The sequence below is a fragment of the Leucopleurus acutus genome, assembly GCF_964270905.1.
Source record: "Leucopleurus acutus genome assembly, chromosome: 6".
NCBI lineage: Eukaryota > Metazoa > Chordata > Mammalia > Artiodactyla > Delphinidae > Leucopleurus > Leucopleurus acutus.
In genome coordinates this window covers 58,885,344-58,902,557 of record NC_139149.1, presented here as the reverse complement: position 1 = coordinate 58,902,557, position 17,214 = coordinate 58,885,344, and the positions used below count along the sequence as shown (strand labels likewise).

General features: G+C 41.8%; 1 protein-coding gene across 1 annotated transcript in view; it reads right to left on the bottom strand.

Annotated features, from left to right (window-relative positions):
• The window catches only part of ITGA6 (integrin subunit alpha 6), a 75,553-nt gene that overhangs the window by 10,541 nt on the left and 47,798 nt on the right, over window positions 1-17,214 (bottom strand). The window contains exons 10-23 of the mRNA XM_082841147.1: window positions 12,858-12,956; window positions 12,547-12,608; window positions 8,663-8,823; window positions 8,363-8,506; window positions 6,845-6,960; window positions 6,540-6,729; window positions 6,369-6,452; window positions 6,193-6,272; window positions 5,964-6,041; window positions 5,774-5,876; window positions 4,224-4,397; window positions 3,944-4,042; window positions 3,733-3,843; window positions 3,537-3,635 (exon numbers count right to left, since the gene is read on the bottom strand). Of these exons, the coding sequence (XP_082697273.1) occupies window positions 3,537-3,635; window positions 3,733-3,843; window positions 3,944-4,042; window positions 4,224-4,397; window positions 5,774-5,876; window positions 5,964-6,041; window positions 6,193-6,272; window positions 6,369-6,452; window positions 6,540-6,729; window positions 6,845-6,960; window positions 8,363-8,506; window positions 8,663-8,823; window positions 12,547-12,608; window positions 12,858-12,956 (1,600 nt within the window). The remainder of the gene's footprint in view (window positions 1-3,536; window positions 3,636-3,732; window positions 3,844-3,943; window positions 4,043-4,223; window positions 4,398-5,773; window positions 5,877-5,963; window positions 6,042-6,192; window positions 6,273-6,368; window positions 6,453-6,539; window positions 6,730-6,844; window positions 6,961-8,362; window positions 8,507-8,662; window positions 8,824-12,546; window positions 12,609-12,857; window positions 12,957-17,214) is intronic.

Sequence of the window (17,214 nt, the reverse complement as noted above, 5' to 3'; positions counted from 1 at the left end):
TCCCAGAGCTCGGGAAGCCTTGTCTCATCTTGTCACAGCAACTGTTACTGATGGACAATGACAGGTTCAGGCCAGTAGAAATTACTCCAACTCCAAAATCAAAAAAAATTTTTTTGGTTTCATTAAAATCTAGGCATTTCCATAGGGATGACCTGTGCATGTGAACCTCATCCATCATGTGTCCGTAAGGGGAAAAAGGGCTTAACTCTGCTGATGCATTAAATTCCATCACCAGTGAGCAGTGCTGAGACCACATTAGCTTGCCCCCAGCCAAACCGTTTCCCTACATCACTCTGTCATGTAATATCCTACGCTCTTATTGAACATCAGTATAAGAAACCCCCCCAATGAAGGGATTTTCCTATCTTTTACAAAACTCTCTATTAAAGACACCATCCCCTTAGTGAGTGTTCTTCATATCAGAAATCCATCTTATAAAAGGATCCATATCTCAAGTCCTTCTCTGAATTTAGAACCAAAAAAAGAAAAGCTCCTCCCCCCGAAAAATGATGTGCCTACTCTCACCTATCACATTCTTTCTCATCTTTGGCAACCAGGAAGCTTAGACACTCTCTTCCTACTTCCTTAGGAATGAAATGGGGGTATATAAGTACAACCCATAGGTAATCTCCTTCTTCCTTGGCTGACTTCAACAGTTCTCTCCCAGTTCGCGATCTCCTAGACCGTGAAATTCTTCACAATTGACACTATCTTGTTCAACTTTGCTTCTCTAGCATTTTTGCAGGGAAGGCACGCAGTGTGTCCATGGCTAACTGGATTGTTAATTGGATCAATTTAATTGATACTAAAGTTTTAGTAACCTTAGCTGTTTCAGTTAGGTAACCAGCTCTCTCTGACTTTGTTGTAACAATATCTTGAAAGTGTTTTATTAAGAAATGAACACAAAACTCTTGAAATTAGTTGGGTTATAAGGAAACAAAGGCTTTTTTTTCATCTTTTTAAAGCCAGGATTAGAGTAAAAGCAATGGGAAGATGTTTCAATATTAACACCAAAAGACAAGACTAAATTACTCAACCTCCTTTGCTTCTATCTCCAAAGAAAAATGATCTAGGCACTGGAAAAGAGAGAGGAACCAAGATATAAATGAAATTGAAACCCTCAGTAAGTGAGGGAATAAAAAATGAAGGCATCCTGACACTTGAATTAAGTTTGAATCTTTAGGCCTCCCAAAACTGCACCTTAAAATCTAAAGAAACGTGTAGATATGAGATATCTCAGAAATCAGTTAATAGAAGAGGTAACAGAAGACTAGAGATTACAAAAAAAGTCTCGGTTTTCAAAAGAAATGGGTTCTAGACATGAGACTAATAACCCATTTTCAAATCTACCAATTATTAAACAAATCAAGTAGGATTACAGCAAAGATTCCAATTCCCGTTGGTAGGCATGGGCTCTCAAAGCCCGAAGAACATGAAATACCCAAGAGAATCTCATCTGCATTTGTGGCCCAGCCATGAGACTGGGTACGAGGGGACTTAGTTCCATTATCTTCGAGAAAACAAGAGCACCTGATGAGGGGCTCTGAGCCCGAGGTCTGGTCTTAACTCCACATGCTGGTCCTGTGACCCTGAGGGAGAGACAACCTTCCTTTTTGGACTCAAGTTTTCTCATCTAAACTTGAGATTTGGGGACGTAATGGGGAACAAGTGTCACAGAGCCAGAGAACAGGAGCCCTGAGGTCAGACAGGTACAGATTTCAATCCAGGACCCCAAATGACATCCCATCTCTGTGCCTGCTTCCTTTTTTGTAAAGTGGGTACAATGTCTACCTTGGCATTCTTCTGCAGTCTAAATGACAGCATATCGGTAAAGCAGCTAGTAGATGGCAGACACTTAATTAACATTTTATTAATGTTAGTCCCTTCCCCCTAAAGTGTTCTTTCTCTTGGCAGCTCTAAAAACTCAGTGGTTCTCAGGGTTGCTGATTAAAAGTCACAGGAAGTTACAGCAACTGCCTTCAGTCAGAGAGGGAGTTAAAGGATTCTCAGGGAGGGTGTAGTTTAGTTGACAGTCCTTATGATGCCTTATTAATAAGAGGTAGAAAGGTGGGCTGGAGTAACCTGCAAAGTTAATGTAAGGCCAGGGTGAGGGTACGTCCTGGTGAGCCTGGGACAGTCCTGGCTTGCACCAGGTGCCCAGCATCCTGCCCAGATAAACATGTCCTGGTTTGGATGATAAATTTTAACAGCTAAGGGCCACTATATCCCAGAAACCAAGGTGATCAGGAAGACTCACTGGATTTTCAGCTGGTGAAAGGACTGAAGCCAGGACACTGTCATAAATACATCAGTAGATCAGCTTCAGGACAGTAATTCACAATCTTTCCTTCTCCATTCATTCTCTTTTGCAAAACATTCCCAACTGTAACCTGCAGGCATTTACTTTGCGAGCTTGATACAAGCCCCTGTGGGTGCCAGACCCCGACAAGGAACCTCTGACTAGTGGTACACAAGCTCCTACTCTTGTTCAATAGTTTTCTTAATTACCTGGAGGAAGACACAGCAGGCATGCCTCTTGGTTTTAAAAAAGATAAAGCTTGCAGGGATAGAAAGTTAACAAAGAGCAAATGACCGAGACTCGAAATTATGCTGTAAACCCAAACCACGGACCAAAAGTAAATCACGTAAAAGGCAAGGATACACTTAAAGGCATGCATTTAGATTTTTTAAATTTGCTCGAGGGTGGGATATGGGAAATACAGCTGGACAGCACATTCTGATGAAAACACCTGGAAGTTTCAGCAGAACGCAAACGTAAAAACGGTAGCTGCTAGAAATGCAAACCATCCTCAGCAACCAACCATTTCAAAACCAAATTTTAGGCTGAACTAACAGATGCTTGGGTCTGAGACACCGGGAGGCAGGTTCGGGTAAGCTGAAGGAGGCAGACCACGCATCCGCTCAGCCCTGCCTGGGGCCGGCCCAGGAAGGGCAGAGACCCGGAACCAGTTCAGCTGCGCCAGGGCAGGACGGAAAACTGAAGAGCTGGGTGCTTAGCTCTGAAGAGACCTGTCCGAGGAGGCATGACAGTTTCCTTCAGTTATTTCAAAGGCTAACCAGAGACCGATTTTACAAGATTCAACTCTGGATTCCTATATAGAGATCGTTTCTAGTAACTGCTGCTGGCCACACATGCCACGAGCTACCCCATAATGCAGTGAGGCTACCGTCACTGGGGGCACGCCGACAACGGTGGCAAGCATCAGGGGCGGTACAAGACGTGGGGTCTTTATAGACGTGGGAGGTGCACCCATTCTCTCCTTGAGCCAAGAGCTCTCAAATCTACCCCATGCACCACAGATCGAGATGACCCGGGGATCACTTCTTTCTGCGATGATTCTGTTGAAACACTGCTTGGGGTGGGCCGCACCTTAAGATACCATCTGCTTTCTCCTTAAAGGGGGTGACGGTGCCGTGAGGGAACTGAGTTGCAGAGCAGCACATCCTCAGGCCACGGACATGGGGTGGAGGAGAGAGATCTGCTCTGAGCTGAGTGAAGCCCAGGGACCCCTCACCTGAGTGCCCGCATTGGGCAGCTTAATATTCTCGGTGGCAGCAGTTACATCAATGGAAGCCCGCACGAGGATGTCCAGGTAGTTCATCTTGGAGTACTCCTGTCGGAGACAAAGTTAGTGAAAGCATTAGTGAAGAGAGAAATGTCCTGGGAGGTGGCAGACAACTTGAGGGGCACAGCCCGGCAGCGGAGCCCACCTCCAGAAACGTGCTGTTCCAGAGCCTCGAGCGCAGAACCACGGAGGCCTTGCTGTCCAGCCCTCGGATCGGACACTTGATATTCACACAGTTCACGTTCACGCTGCAGTTCTGGGGAGAAAAGGAAGAGCAGGGGTTACGGCGCAGGGGTCTGGGGAAGGCCTTCCCGCCACCTCCTGTCAAACATTCACAGCTCTTGAAAAATACTTACGAGGGTCTGGTATTTTCTTTCGGCTAATAAAGAAAGTTTTCTACCATCGTCTGTCTGTCTTTCAGCAATTTCTCGTTTCTTTCTTGAGCTGTGAGCCTCCTGAAAAGAATTACATCCAAAAATAGTTCCACCTAAGGTAATTTTTTGGTACTACTGTACACACGTCTTGAGCTCTCCCTCCCCAAACAGTGCCAAATTCACATGATTGACAATTCATCTTCACCCTTCTCCCATCACCAAAGGCGCAGACATAATTTAAGTGTAAAATCCACCAGCCTACCTTCAGTTTCAGGAAGTTTATTTCATTTTGTGGCTGACAAGCTATCTTTTCCAATCCTTTGGATTCTACTTTCACCAAATAAAGCAACCATTTGCCATTGCTAATTTCTTTTGGCCACTGGATATTCAAGGTTGCGGTGCCGAGGTTTTTAAGAGGCTTGCCCAAGTTAATCACCTGTTAGAAAATAATACGTTATTATCTCAGTGTAATTCCCTCAACATAAAATTAAGTAAGCAGTTCCTATTGCCAAGAGAAAAAAAGCCAAAGTATCTGGCATAATACTACAATAAAAGCACAGTTTCCAAAAATGGAGTATGGATAGGGCATTCAAAACAGAGACTTGTGCTTAAAGATTCCTGTCAACAAAAACAGAAAGAAAAGAGAGATCAAAGAGAAATAATCGTTCATTCAATCCAGGAACAACTTTTGTTGTAACAGAATCTGCAGTGTAGATATGCCAGGCTCTCAACAGACCCAGGAAAAAGTCACATGTGTGTTTGTGTATCGCTCTGTAACCACACTGCCTGGCAGATGACCAAGCCTGTGTGGTGGCAGTGCACCCACAACCTGCTTCTGGGAAGCCCCACCTGCTGCAAAAATGAAGCTGTCCCCGTCCTTACTATGCGGGGGAGGCTTGGGATAACAACTGACAGACCCGGAGTAGGACCCTTCTGGCAGCCAGGAACCCACGAGTGCAAGCTGGGGGCAGGCAGGGAGCAATTCCCTGCAGCAGAAATCGAAAGAATTTCTGTGCAGGACTGCTCCGGAACCCACAGACCTCTCCTTCAGCCACATCTGCCTAGGTGCCACGACCACCACCCACTACCTGTCCCATCCATGTCTGCAGAGCTAAGAGATGCTTTCAGAGCCTTTTGTTGCAGTCCCCGGTGGGCCCATTCTTGCTACTTCAGACTTTCACACCTCAACAACGGTCACTGTGTTTTCAGGAGCATGACTGGAGACACACAGACCTCAACCTGCCTGTGACTTAGGAGCCACCTCTGTACCATGAGAATATGTTCATTCAACGGGACCAAGAGCCACTGGGATTGCCTACTTTGAAATGGGTCAGAGCAACCACTCGTCTTCCTTACTGGCATATGCCAAACCCACATTCACCATCACAAAACTGGGCTCGGGAAAGGTCATGAACATTAACCACAAGCAATAAGACAGAGGACCTTATAATAGAGAAAGAAAGAAATCATAACACATTCTAAAGCCAGATAGAAATTACTTTGAGATTTTTGTTTTATAGACAGACTCTGGAGGGGGAAAAATCCATTCTTCCTTTCTCTCTACACCAAACTCCAACTTTCTAGGACCAAACCGAACTGGATTCTGAACAGAATCTTATGTTGAATGACAGTGTGGTTCTCCATTCTGGAAAATATGACTTTTACACTAAGCCAGCATGGTGTTTAAAAGCGGGCAAACTCACTTTATCATGTGTATTTATTATTATTTATTAAAATTACATATTCAAGACCATATACAGCACATGTTAGCTTTCAGTACATAGAACAGAAGGGCCAACTGCGGCCACTTACCCTGAACTCGTACTCAATTAAACTTCCCACTTCCTCTTCAGATTTCATAGCTTGCTCACCAATGACTGTACCTCCAAAATACACCTGGGAAGGTTTAGCAACTCTGTTAAATTAAAAAACACCGGTTTTAGTGAGGATTGTAAACGGTCCTTTCAAACACTGATTTGTTGTGCTAAACACAAACACTTACCCGGAGACCGATAAAAGCAGTTCAATAACCACTCTTGCTGTAGCTGTAATTGAAGCCAAAGTATCCTGATTGCTTGTTCTGAAAATGAAAAGGAAACAATAGGGTTTTATTTTAACAGTCAGTTTTCTCATTAAATTACACTTCTTTTATGCTTTAGATAAAGGCCAATTCATTGACTGGCTGTGTTTTCATGAAACAATTCTGAATGGAAGGTTGAAAGAACTCTTACGTTTCCAACTTCAGATTAATATCCAGATCTGTGGTGTCAAAGGTGATCTCGGTTGTACTTAAAATTAAATAAAAAGTAACCTAAAAAACAGAAATAGCTGTTAACACAGACTGAGCATATCGACACTGTAGTGTTATTTGAAACATTAAAATACAGTATGTAAAGGCATCACCCACACTGGAATTTCTTTTAAAAGGATTCCCAAGCTCGCAGTCTGCTTGTGAGCCGTTCTGGTTTGCAACACAACTCAACTGTTTCTCCTGTAACAGAAGAACATACCAGATCACAACACATTCACCTGCCACACAATGTTTTTTCCGGCCAACATGGTCTCCAGAAATACTTACGGGGAAAGCCCTCAGTTCTCTATATGCAGAATAAGTCAAAGTGTCCGGAAAAGTGGCGACGAGTTTAGCTTCATGAGCGTCATCACCATCTTTGGTGGGATTCTTTGGGTTGGAAGGGCTGTTTGTCACTGTTATTTCTAAAGCAATGTCCTTCTGATCTTTTAGAACTAGTTCTGGTACACCTTTTTGACTATTGGAAAACAAAAGGAAAATGACAAAGCTCTCAATACATTTTCAATAACCCTTCACAGAAAGTCACTGCAAAGCCAGAGTCATTTTTGCTAGGGCTATGGAGCAGTTCTTACATTGGTAAATAAGAAAATTTGTCTTGATTTCCTTCTCGGGTACAAAATTTATATTCTAGCTTAAGGTTGCTGTTACATACGTTGTCGTCTCCACATCCCTCTTTTAAGAAGTGCACCTGTAGGAAAACAAAATCGTTGTAATTTACATCACTTAGGACTCTAAACAGGTGACTGTTTCCATACAGTTCATTTCCCTGTGTGACAATTACGACAGCAGAATCCAAGCTACAAACATGCTTTGCATCAAACGCCCACTCTGTCCTTTAATGAAACTGTGTTTTCAGAACACTCTGGCCAGGGCACTGAGGTGCTGTAGGAGAGTAAAGAGTAAACCTGGCTCTGCTGCTCACTCAGTTGTATGGCTTTGGGCGAGTCACTTAACCTTTCAGAGTCTAAGTTTCATCACAGGTGACATGGGATACCACCTCCCTACTATACAGGGTTACTGTAAGAATTACCAATAATAATGACAGTGCTACCTAACACATGATTACATATTTTAACTCATGTAATCCTCACAAGGGACCTATGAGGCATATACTATTCAGAGCCCCATTGCACAGATGGGGAAACAGAGTTCAAGGTCAGGAAAGCAAAGGGCAGAGTATCTTGCACTGTGCTAAGGGGTGCTCAATAATCACACTGATAAATAATGAGGAAAACGGTCTCCTTGCTTGTCACGTTTAACGTGACTATGGAGCTGGCAATATACACAAGAAATATTAATGTGATTATGACATTGAGAGTATATTGAAAAGTATACAAGGAACTATGCTTGATGACAATAAACTACAATGTGCAGATTTAGGCATCAGCCCCCAAGCCTAACTCACTCGTGAAAACCTTCGTCCGTGAGCCATTAGAACCAGGTGCCTCAGAGTGGACACTCCAGTATGAACTAGGTTTTGACAACAAGTACAAAACGCCAAATCAAGATGTCACCACTCCCCAGCCTAATCTGGCATCTCAGCCATCCTAAACCCTAGCAAAGAGACCGCACCTCATAAGTGGTATACAGCAAGCCATCCGATATAAATTTTTCTTCCTAAGATTACAGAGGCTACATTAGGCACTAAATGACTATCTCACTGTTAATACATTTTTGCCTTGCTGAATTTTGATACTCCTTGATTTTAACGTTCAGACTAACAACAGTTTCTTTTCTACATTTTAATGCTCTCAGTGGTAAAAATACAATGCAATTTTTCTTCCTACATACAGCTACAGGAGAAACTTGATGTGAGAATAATAAGTTCTGTCAATTATAGTCTCAATAAGTTGCAGTGGCCAAAAATTATTAAGAAAAATACTCTCTGGCTGCAAATTGTACCCTGTATGTTCACCGCTAATTTGGGAAACATTTTCTGCAACAAACCTTGCACATATTAAAAAGCTTATTTACTGCCAAGGAATGGCCTTTAGAGCAAATCAATCACTGGTTCTATTGCCTTCAGAGATGTCTGATTTAGCACAATAACAGGGCAAACAATTGGCAAAATGAAAGTCAGAAAGACTTACATCTGTATGAACAGACTTGGGTTCGTTTGCATTCAGAATTGGAAGAACTTCTGGAAGTGAATTCACTCGCCTCCGAGTGCTCGGCTCTTGGATCTCTACTGAAGCTGTTATGGGGATGGGACGCAGTTTATCTCTGATATTTTCCTGGAAAGTATGCAGAGGTACAGTTAAGCATGCTATACTTGCTACTGGGGAACTCCGAAACAATGCTTTCCTTTGTACTGGAAAATGGGTGGCTGGTATAAATGTCAGAAATCTCCACGTCACCCTTTAAAGAACTGATCTGTCTGCAGCCCTCACCTGGAGCCACAGGGTTTCCTCCATGCACACCTTCTGCTTCTGCCGGCTCAGCGTGAGCGCCTGCGTATACTTGGGCTCAGAACCTTGGTTTCGAAACTGAACTCTTGATGACAGCCCAGATTTTCTTCTTTCCTTCTCAGCCTCCAGTGTGCCGGCAATGGCTAGGTGAAATCAACAAAATCATGGCAACTCAGAAGTGCATTCTTACACAAGACAGCTGTAAGTATGGTGAGTCCCTTTTTGATATATTTTAATCCCTCCTAGAACACTTGTTCCCACTGCCACTGTTTTCCTTCATATTCCCTGGTAATGTACATTCTGACTGAATTATGATGTTTCAAATCAAGCTGTTCTCTCCTACCCATTGCTGTGAATAATGTTTTAAAGCTACAGTTCCATTGGGCCACCTGGGGGAGCTCGAGAGTAAGTCAAAACCTCAGAGCAGCATCTAAGAATCAGTTTCTGACTGTGTTTCTAGAACTCAAGAGTACCTCAGACAACAGGAGGGCAGCCAATATTCCCTAAGCGCCTAAACTGACTCCCCCTTCAACAGTCCGATGCTTAAATTCAAAAATGTTCTCTAGATCAGCAGCAGGGGCTTCTCCTGAGTTGTGTCAGGAATGCAGAACCTTGGGCCCCAGCCAGACCTACTTAACCCGAATCTGCATTTTAACAAGATCATCAGGTGCTTCTTATACACATTCAAGTTTAAGAAGCTTTGATAAAGGATAGTTGTCTAAAAGAGGAACAATATATACATTAGAGATGGAGATGTCTTTTGACAACAGGATGAGACTTTCCACTTAAAAAAGAAAAAGAATTTAAAAGGTAAAATATACTTCCTTTCAGGGACTAGAGGGCCCGTTTGTTAGCTAATAAAACTCCGACAACCAAAGTTTCCACTTCCAAAGCCCCAGAAGGCACATCCTGCTTGCGATTACCGACACTAACAGAGCCTGGAGACAAGCTAGGGTTTGGATGATCAAAATCTCACTTCTTGACTTCAAAATGCATTCTTTGCCAGTTCGCTATATGTAACTGCTAACTCTAACTGTGTTTCTTTATGGGCCAACACTTAAATGACTTACATTTATTGATCACTCACTAACCATCAGAAGAGGAAGTGAACCAGTGTGTATAGGGCCAGGGCAGGTAGCTTCAAGGAAAAAAAATCTGCTCCAGAAAACGAATAACCCATGTTCTAATATTCACATTAGAGTTTGGAAGAGACCTTTTTAAGAGCATCTATTTTAATTCCCTCTTCTTACACATGAAGAACTGGAGGCCCACAGAGCTAGGTGGCTGGCCCAGGGACCTACAGTGAGGGATGGAGGCAACTCCTAAAGTCTCTGTCACAAACACAAAAGACGACTGCCTTCCAAAGCCTCTTAGACATGCAGGTTCCCACTTCCCCTAGGCCTCTGCGCAAGTCACTCTCCCCTTCTGCCGGCTGGACCACCCCCTACTTTTTGACTCCCCATCACTGGCTGACTAACCCTACTCCTCCTTCAGGTCTCAGCGTGGACATCGCTTCCTCTAGGAAGTCTCTCCTCGCCCCTCCTGGGGGTCCGACAGTATTCCTCCCATAACCACACTTAGCCGGCTGACCTGTGACTGCCTGACCATCTTCCCAGGCAAAGCCGTGCCAGGGACCACCTCGGTCGGTTCACCACTGTACTCCCCGGCAACAGCAGAACACCTGACATAAATATAAGTGGTAGAATAGATGAACAGAAGCATACACGCCAACATACGGCCAATGCACATTTGCGCGCACACAATGTGACGTCATCCTTATGCTGAAACAATAGCTGTTCCAATATGGAAGGCCAAAATTTAGAAATGACAGTTTCAATAGTAATTTCTGTGTCCATCTAAAGAATTCCTAAATGTCACGGCTGCCAAATGGAACAGGCCTCCATTTTAGGCCCTCTGTGAACCTTGACATCATCCATTTATCAGTGACCTGCTAACTTCACAATGAACCAGACGAAGGCTCACGTGCTGAGTGCCCCTCACAGCAAAAGCAGGGGAGGGTGTGGGTGCATTAAAACCGTTTATCTACCAAACCCACTCTAACCTTTTCTGACCCTCCAGACAGTTCACATCATCTTAAAATCCTTGCTGGCCACCTTTGCTGACCTTTTGAGGGGCAAGCCAAGTAGAATAGTCATTAAGGCTCAATTATAAATATCTGTACGTATGGAACACCACATCTGAGGACTGCTGAGTTAAAACAGCCCAGTCAGACAATAAGCTCACACTCTCTGACGCTGGGAACACAGATTTTAGAGGTATTAACTTCTGCAGCTTTGTGCAAGTTCTGCTTTATTTGATTCAGAATTTCCCAATACCGTGGAAGCAAAGGCAATGAAAGTAGGTTTTCTCTCAATGTCTTCAGAAAAAAAAGTTCTATCTATAGTAGGCCATCCATAAACACTTGGTTAATGGAGTAGTTACAGAATATAAAATTAATTTACATGGCATCAAGCGCAGCATTAAAGCTAGAAGGAAGTTTGTAATTTATTTTGTAGAAATGATTGATCTGGGGGAAGACACGGAATGTTCCGGTGAGATTTCACATCTACAGGCAAACAGAGTGGTTTGAGAACATGACCAATAGAATAAAAAACGTGTCTCCGTTTCCTCTCCTTGCCCAGTCAAAGAATCACTGTTTCTCCTGGTCTCTCTAGGCTACTTCCAAACACAATGGTACAAGGCCCGTCACCCAAGCCAGCAAGTGTAAGGCACTGTATTTGGGTAAAAACAACACAAACTACACTGAGAGGATGACAGATTGTGAGAAATCATAAAGTATGTCGTCACTGAAAGCCACACAAAAAACGATTCTCTGTACTCAATAAAATATCGGCTACATCAAAAGTAAAGTGAAAGGCCACAGCTCCTCCGGTGTAGAAAGTCCTAATACACGCACACCGTGCACACTCCATGCAAGGTCCACAGATCCTGTGGGGAGACCGTACAGCAGGTGGCCCAGAAGAAGGGGCCTAAAAAGGTCAAAGAGATGAAGAAACCACCTGAGGACAGTTTAAAATCTGGTAAGATGAAGGCCAAGTGGGCCTATGACAGCATGGATTGGGTGAAGGCCAACTTAGTTGTCAAATTCTGGGGTGTTATAAAGGGACATTTTTAAATAAAGAAAAGAAAGTAATACTTTAGGTAACACGGACAAACCCTAAGAGAACTCACTCCATCTCAAGGTAGAGTAAAAACTGAAAGCCATGAGAATAGACCACCCTGTCCTGCATTTTTTTTTTTTTAAACTAATAGGAAAATAAAAACTCAAACGTTAAGGGACTTGCTCTGTGTTGAAGGGTCAGTCAGCATCGGTGCTGGAACCAGGAGCAGGGCCCAAGTCTCTGAGTTCTCAAGGCCGGCCTTCACGTCCCCCCAGGGCCCACCCTCGGGGACACAGCTTGGGTGTTCTGGCCATGGAGGCCTCTGGGAGGGGACCGGGCAGCAAAGAGACTATAAACTGGTAATTATTAGAGCAGGACGCGGGCTCCTGCAGTCACTCTTCTACAGCTACCACCCGCGACCTCACAAGTACAAAACCAATTTTCCACACTGCTTTTCAAAGACAGAAATGGAGGAAATGGTTGTGGAAGCAAATGAGTACTTTTCCAAGGCATTCATTCCATCCTACATCATCTGCTCTGGAAACTTCAAATGGGGACCAAATGCAGTTTTCCCCTTGGGCTTCACCCTCCTGATTAAAGAGGAGACAACAGATAGACTTAGTTCTTTAAACCAGAATTTATGGACCCATTCTGGCCATTATAGTTTTTTATTCTTCTATTATTTATGTAACTTTCAACCTGGCAGACAGAAAAGATATAATTTTAAAAGTAGCAGGTACTTACTTATTGAAGGATTGTAACCAGTGGGTTTGGCAGTATATTCAAAACAGGCCTTGACCTTCAGGCTGTATAAAATCAAACACATATTTCTTAAGAGATGCATTATTGCCCTAGAAAAAAATCCCAACACGTTCCCCAGCCCTGAAATCCCCCCAGTGACGACTGATGAGTAAAATGTTATATATTCACTTGACAGATTCCTCTTCCCTTTGACCATTTCTCTTAATCTTCCCTGTGGCTCCTCAGGGTAACAAGGCCATCATCAAGCAGAGACGTGACACTGGGGGAAGAGTGGACACAGCGCAAACGCTCACCATATCCCGCTAGGCGCCCCGCAGGGCATTTTCTGATGGAGATCAATTCTGTTAGGTGTAACTGTGATGGTTTGCTGAATATTAATCACAGGCCGGGATCTGAAGACAAAGGAGTGAAAAAACAAGCTCAGCCCTTTGCTACTTGGAGGTAAGATGAACTCACATACTAGATAGGCATCCTCAGATGTGGCATCTTAAAAACCACAGGAAAAAAAATGTTCCCCAATGTGATTTCTGCTCCCACACTACTAAAGAAAACAACTGTTAACAGAGACAATTTAAAACCTGTTTACACGATATTTATAAAAATGTTTAAATATGATTTATTTAAAATTATAGATTGTTTTAATGATTTTAATATTAGAGTTTTTTAAACTGAAAGAATAATATGGGCAACACGTAAAAGTTCCAGAGTTTTCAGGCAAATATGTCTCGTCCCCACCTAAACCCCTAAGGAGACTTGCATGTCCTTCCAGACGTTATCAGTCAGTTTCAGTTAAAAATATTATCTAAAATTAAATATAATAACATGCATCTATTTTTTAAGTGGGAGCTTTTCATGCTTATCGCTCTGCATGTTACTTTTTTTCATGCACTAACATTTCAGAGGTCTTCTCATATCTATCCACACAAACCTAGTTGTTCTTCACAGCTGGTGGTGTTGCATGTGTCAACATAACATCGTTTATTTAACCAGTCCTTAATCAGCAGACATTGATAATTTTTTTAAGTCTTTCTGCTCTGACAGACATCCTTGCATATACATCCATGCACATGTATGCGTCCTAAATACATACATCTATTTATCTGTAGGATTAAACTCCTAGGCAGAATTTCTGAGTCAAAGAACACATGCATTTTTAATTCTGAGTAATCTTGCCAAAAAAAGATTACACCAACATACACCTAACACCTGGGGTGCTCGCTGTCAGGATTTCTACATGCATGTGAATTTTAGTAATCCAGGCAAATCCTGAACTTACGGGTCCCCATCTTACAAACATGTGCCCTTCCTATCCTCCCTCGGAATCTCCCACCCCCAACCTTAAGCCTTTGTCCACCTGCTGCCAGTACTGACTACAGCTTTTCTACCCGCACAATATCTCTACAAGCAAAACCTTGAATCCTTTATCCTTTCCCCTCTCTGCTCTGCCTAACCCAACCTCACAAGAACACAAGAAGCTGAGTCCCACAACTTTAGCCCTTCTCACCATGTAAAAACATCATCTTTCTCCCTTACGTATTCTTCCCTACTTCCCACAGCCAAGGGGTCACCAAGGGCCTACGGCTTAACCCCTGCCCCAGAGGCAGGGAAGTACAAGTGTATGGTGGCTGGGGAGACAGCGCACCTCTCTGCTCCTTCGCTCTCCAGCATGGACTCAGAGCAGGTTCTATTGCTCCACTACCACAGGGATTCAGTCACCCTGACTTTAGTGGGTTTGCGGTAAACCCAGCCATTCTGGAGAACAGTGTTTCGACAAGAAAATGTATCCAAATTCCAAACAGCTACTTTGAACTTCTGGAATCCATCTACCAGTAGGCCAGAGAGGTTTTGAGTACCTTCCTGGGGAAGCCAGGAGCCAATTAAAGGGCAAATGCTGCCTACATTTTGTTTCTTCATTTCCCTTTATCTTAACTGTCTACCTTTCTATTGTTATTTTACATTTAGACAGCTACTAATTTCTAAGATCCTAACTACAAGCATACTTCGGAGATACTACAGGTTTGGTTCCAGACCACGGCAACAAAGCAAAAGGATTGCAATAAAGGAGTCACTTGAATTTTTTGGTTTCCTAGTGCATATAAAAGTTATGTTTACACTATACTGTAGTCTATTAAGTTGCAATGGCATGATGTCTTAAAAAAACAATGTACATGCCTTAATTAAAAAATACTTTATTAGCAGAGCAGCTCCCTCGCTGCGATCTATTTAAAAAAAAAAAATACTAACCAGCATCTGGGTCTTCAGGAAGTCGCAGCAATAATATCAAAGATCAACCATAATGAAAATAATAATAATAATGAAAAAGTTTAAAATGTTGCAAGAACTACCAAAATGTGACACAGAGACATGAAGTGAACAAATGATATTAGAAAAATGGCACCTCACCACAAACCTTCAATTAGTTAAAAAAAAAAACCAAGAACACAGTATCTGTGAAGCGCAATAAAGCAAAGTACGATAAAACGAAGTACGCCTGTAGATATGTTCTTAAAGTCTTGAGAGCATATTTAAAAGGCAAAAATTCACAAATATTTTAAAGCCAGTTGCTACAGATGCTAGAGTGTTTTACATACAATAGTATTAGGGCTTTAGTGCGGCATAAATTTCAAAAGGAAATATTTTAACACATACTTCTGTCTAAATCCTATTTTTATTTCTGTTTTTAAACACACAACATACACACACAATTTTGAGTGCACATTATATATGAATCATAAAAAATGTCTTAACATATAAAACAGATCTTATGGCTCAGCTGTCTCATGTTTAATTAGCATTTATTTATTAAGTACCCTGAAGTACTAGTATAATTTAGTGGGGAGAAATGCCCAGGGACTGAAGTTGGGAGGATTTAGGTACCACGCCCTGTTCTCACAGGATCCAGCCTTAAAAGTTCAAGCAAGTCCTGGGCCTCCATTTTCCTTGTTTGTAAAATAAGGGAGTTACCTTATTTCTTATTATCAAAGGCTTTTGAAATTTATTTTCATACTATCTATGAGGAACGAAGGAATACATTTACAGGGTTCACAGTCAACCTACTTATGAGGACGGGAAAGTAAGGATATTAAAATATCAATTACATACAGAGGCAAATATTTAATTGGCTAAAGTCAGGTTATCTGCTGGGAAAGACGTCGTAACCAAATTTTGTTACAGAAATTCAAGTCTTCTTGACACCTGAGGTCTATACCTCAAACTAGAACTAGAAGTTCAAATTGCTTTCTGATGGAAACTTGCTAAAATACTTGGATGTTATGCTATACTCTTCCACCTTTTAAAAATGTTGACTATTTTAAGGTTAATACCTAACACTTACATGTACAGAGAGAAACAGGCATATAAAGGTAGTAACACACATTCATTCAGTTAACTTTTTTTTTTACTTCTTCCTTTGGCCTCATATCCCAGATACATTTTTCTCCACTTATTTTCACATCTCCTACTTTTGTCATCTGTAACGTCTCTTGTGGTTCTTAGTTTTCATATAAAATGGCTTTCATAGATCTTGCCATTTAACTAGAAAACTATTTTTCTATAGTATTCTATACTACATTATATAAACGTACAGTATATTCTAGTTTTTTTAAATAGCGTGCTCTTCAGAGGTGTCCTGGTGTCGTTTTCGTACCCCCAGGGGTCTTGCTTAGGATTCTATTTAGACATAGAGGCCACATCTACACTTGCACCTTCTGGAAGAACAAAGGGCAACGATGGCACCAAGTGTACAGACGGCACAGATTTTCTTCTTTTAGGGTTTCATTGTACATCACTGCCTATTTCTTTAAAGACATTCTTTAGATAAAAATGACTATAGAGCCAAATAGTTTAAAAAAACAAACCCCAATGGTTCACTCTCACCAATGAGCAAAGAAATGCAAATTCACTCAAAAGATGAGATCACATATATCACACTGGCAAAAATTAAATAGATTCATCCTGTTCAATGTTGGTAAGGGTGTGAGAAAATGGGCCCTCTAGCAGGTTGTTATTGTGAGCATAAATCGCTAGCACTTTTCTGTGGGTATATGTATCAATACAAAAATGTGCTAACCTCATCCCAGCAATTCTATTTCTAGGAATTTTTCTTTAAAAAAATCCATTACACAGAGATACATACAATACACTGTATAGCACACTGTTTATAATAGCTAAAAGTCAAAGACTGTCTAAAAATTCCATCAACTGAGGATTCATTGAATGCATATTATGCAATAATATTAAGTTGTTAGAAAGAGTAAGATTGATGTATCTGCATTAACAAGGAGAGATAACTGAAGAGATTAATTTTTAAAAGCCAGAATAGAGAACAGCAGTTATAGTATGGCCTTTTGATGATACCCTAGAACTGGAGAGAGACTCAAAACTATTAAAAGCTGTTTCGTGGAAGAAGAGAATATTGGGGAACTTGCGCTTAACTGAAATTCTGTATTAACCTTTTTTTTTTTTTTTTTTAAAGAATGTGCTTTTTAAATAATAAAAAAAACTTCTTTAACAATTTTTCCTGGTGATTTCCAGCAGTGATGGAATTGCTGGGATAAGGGGACTCAGACACAGCTGATGGGCACACTGTTGCAGCCTTTCTGGAGGTCATTTCACTTGTGAACCTGAATCACAAGTCCTAAAACACACATG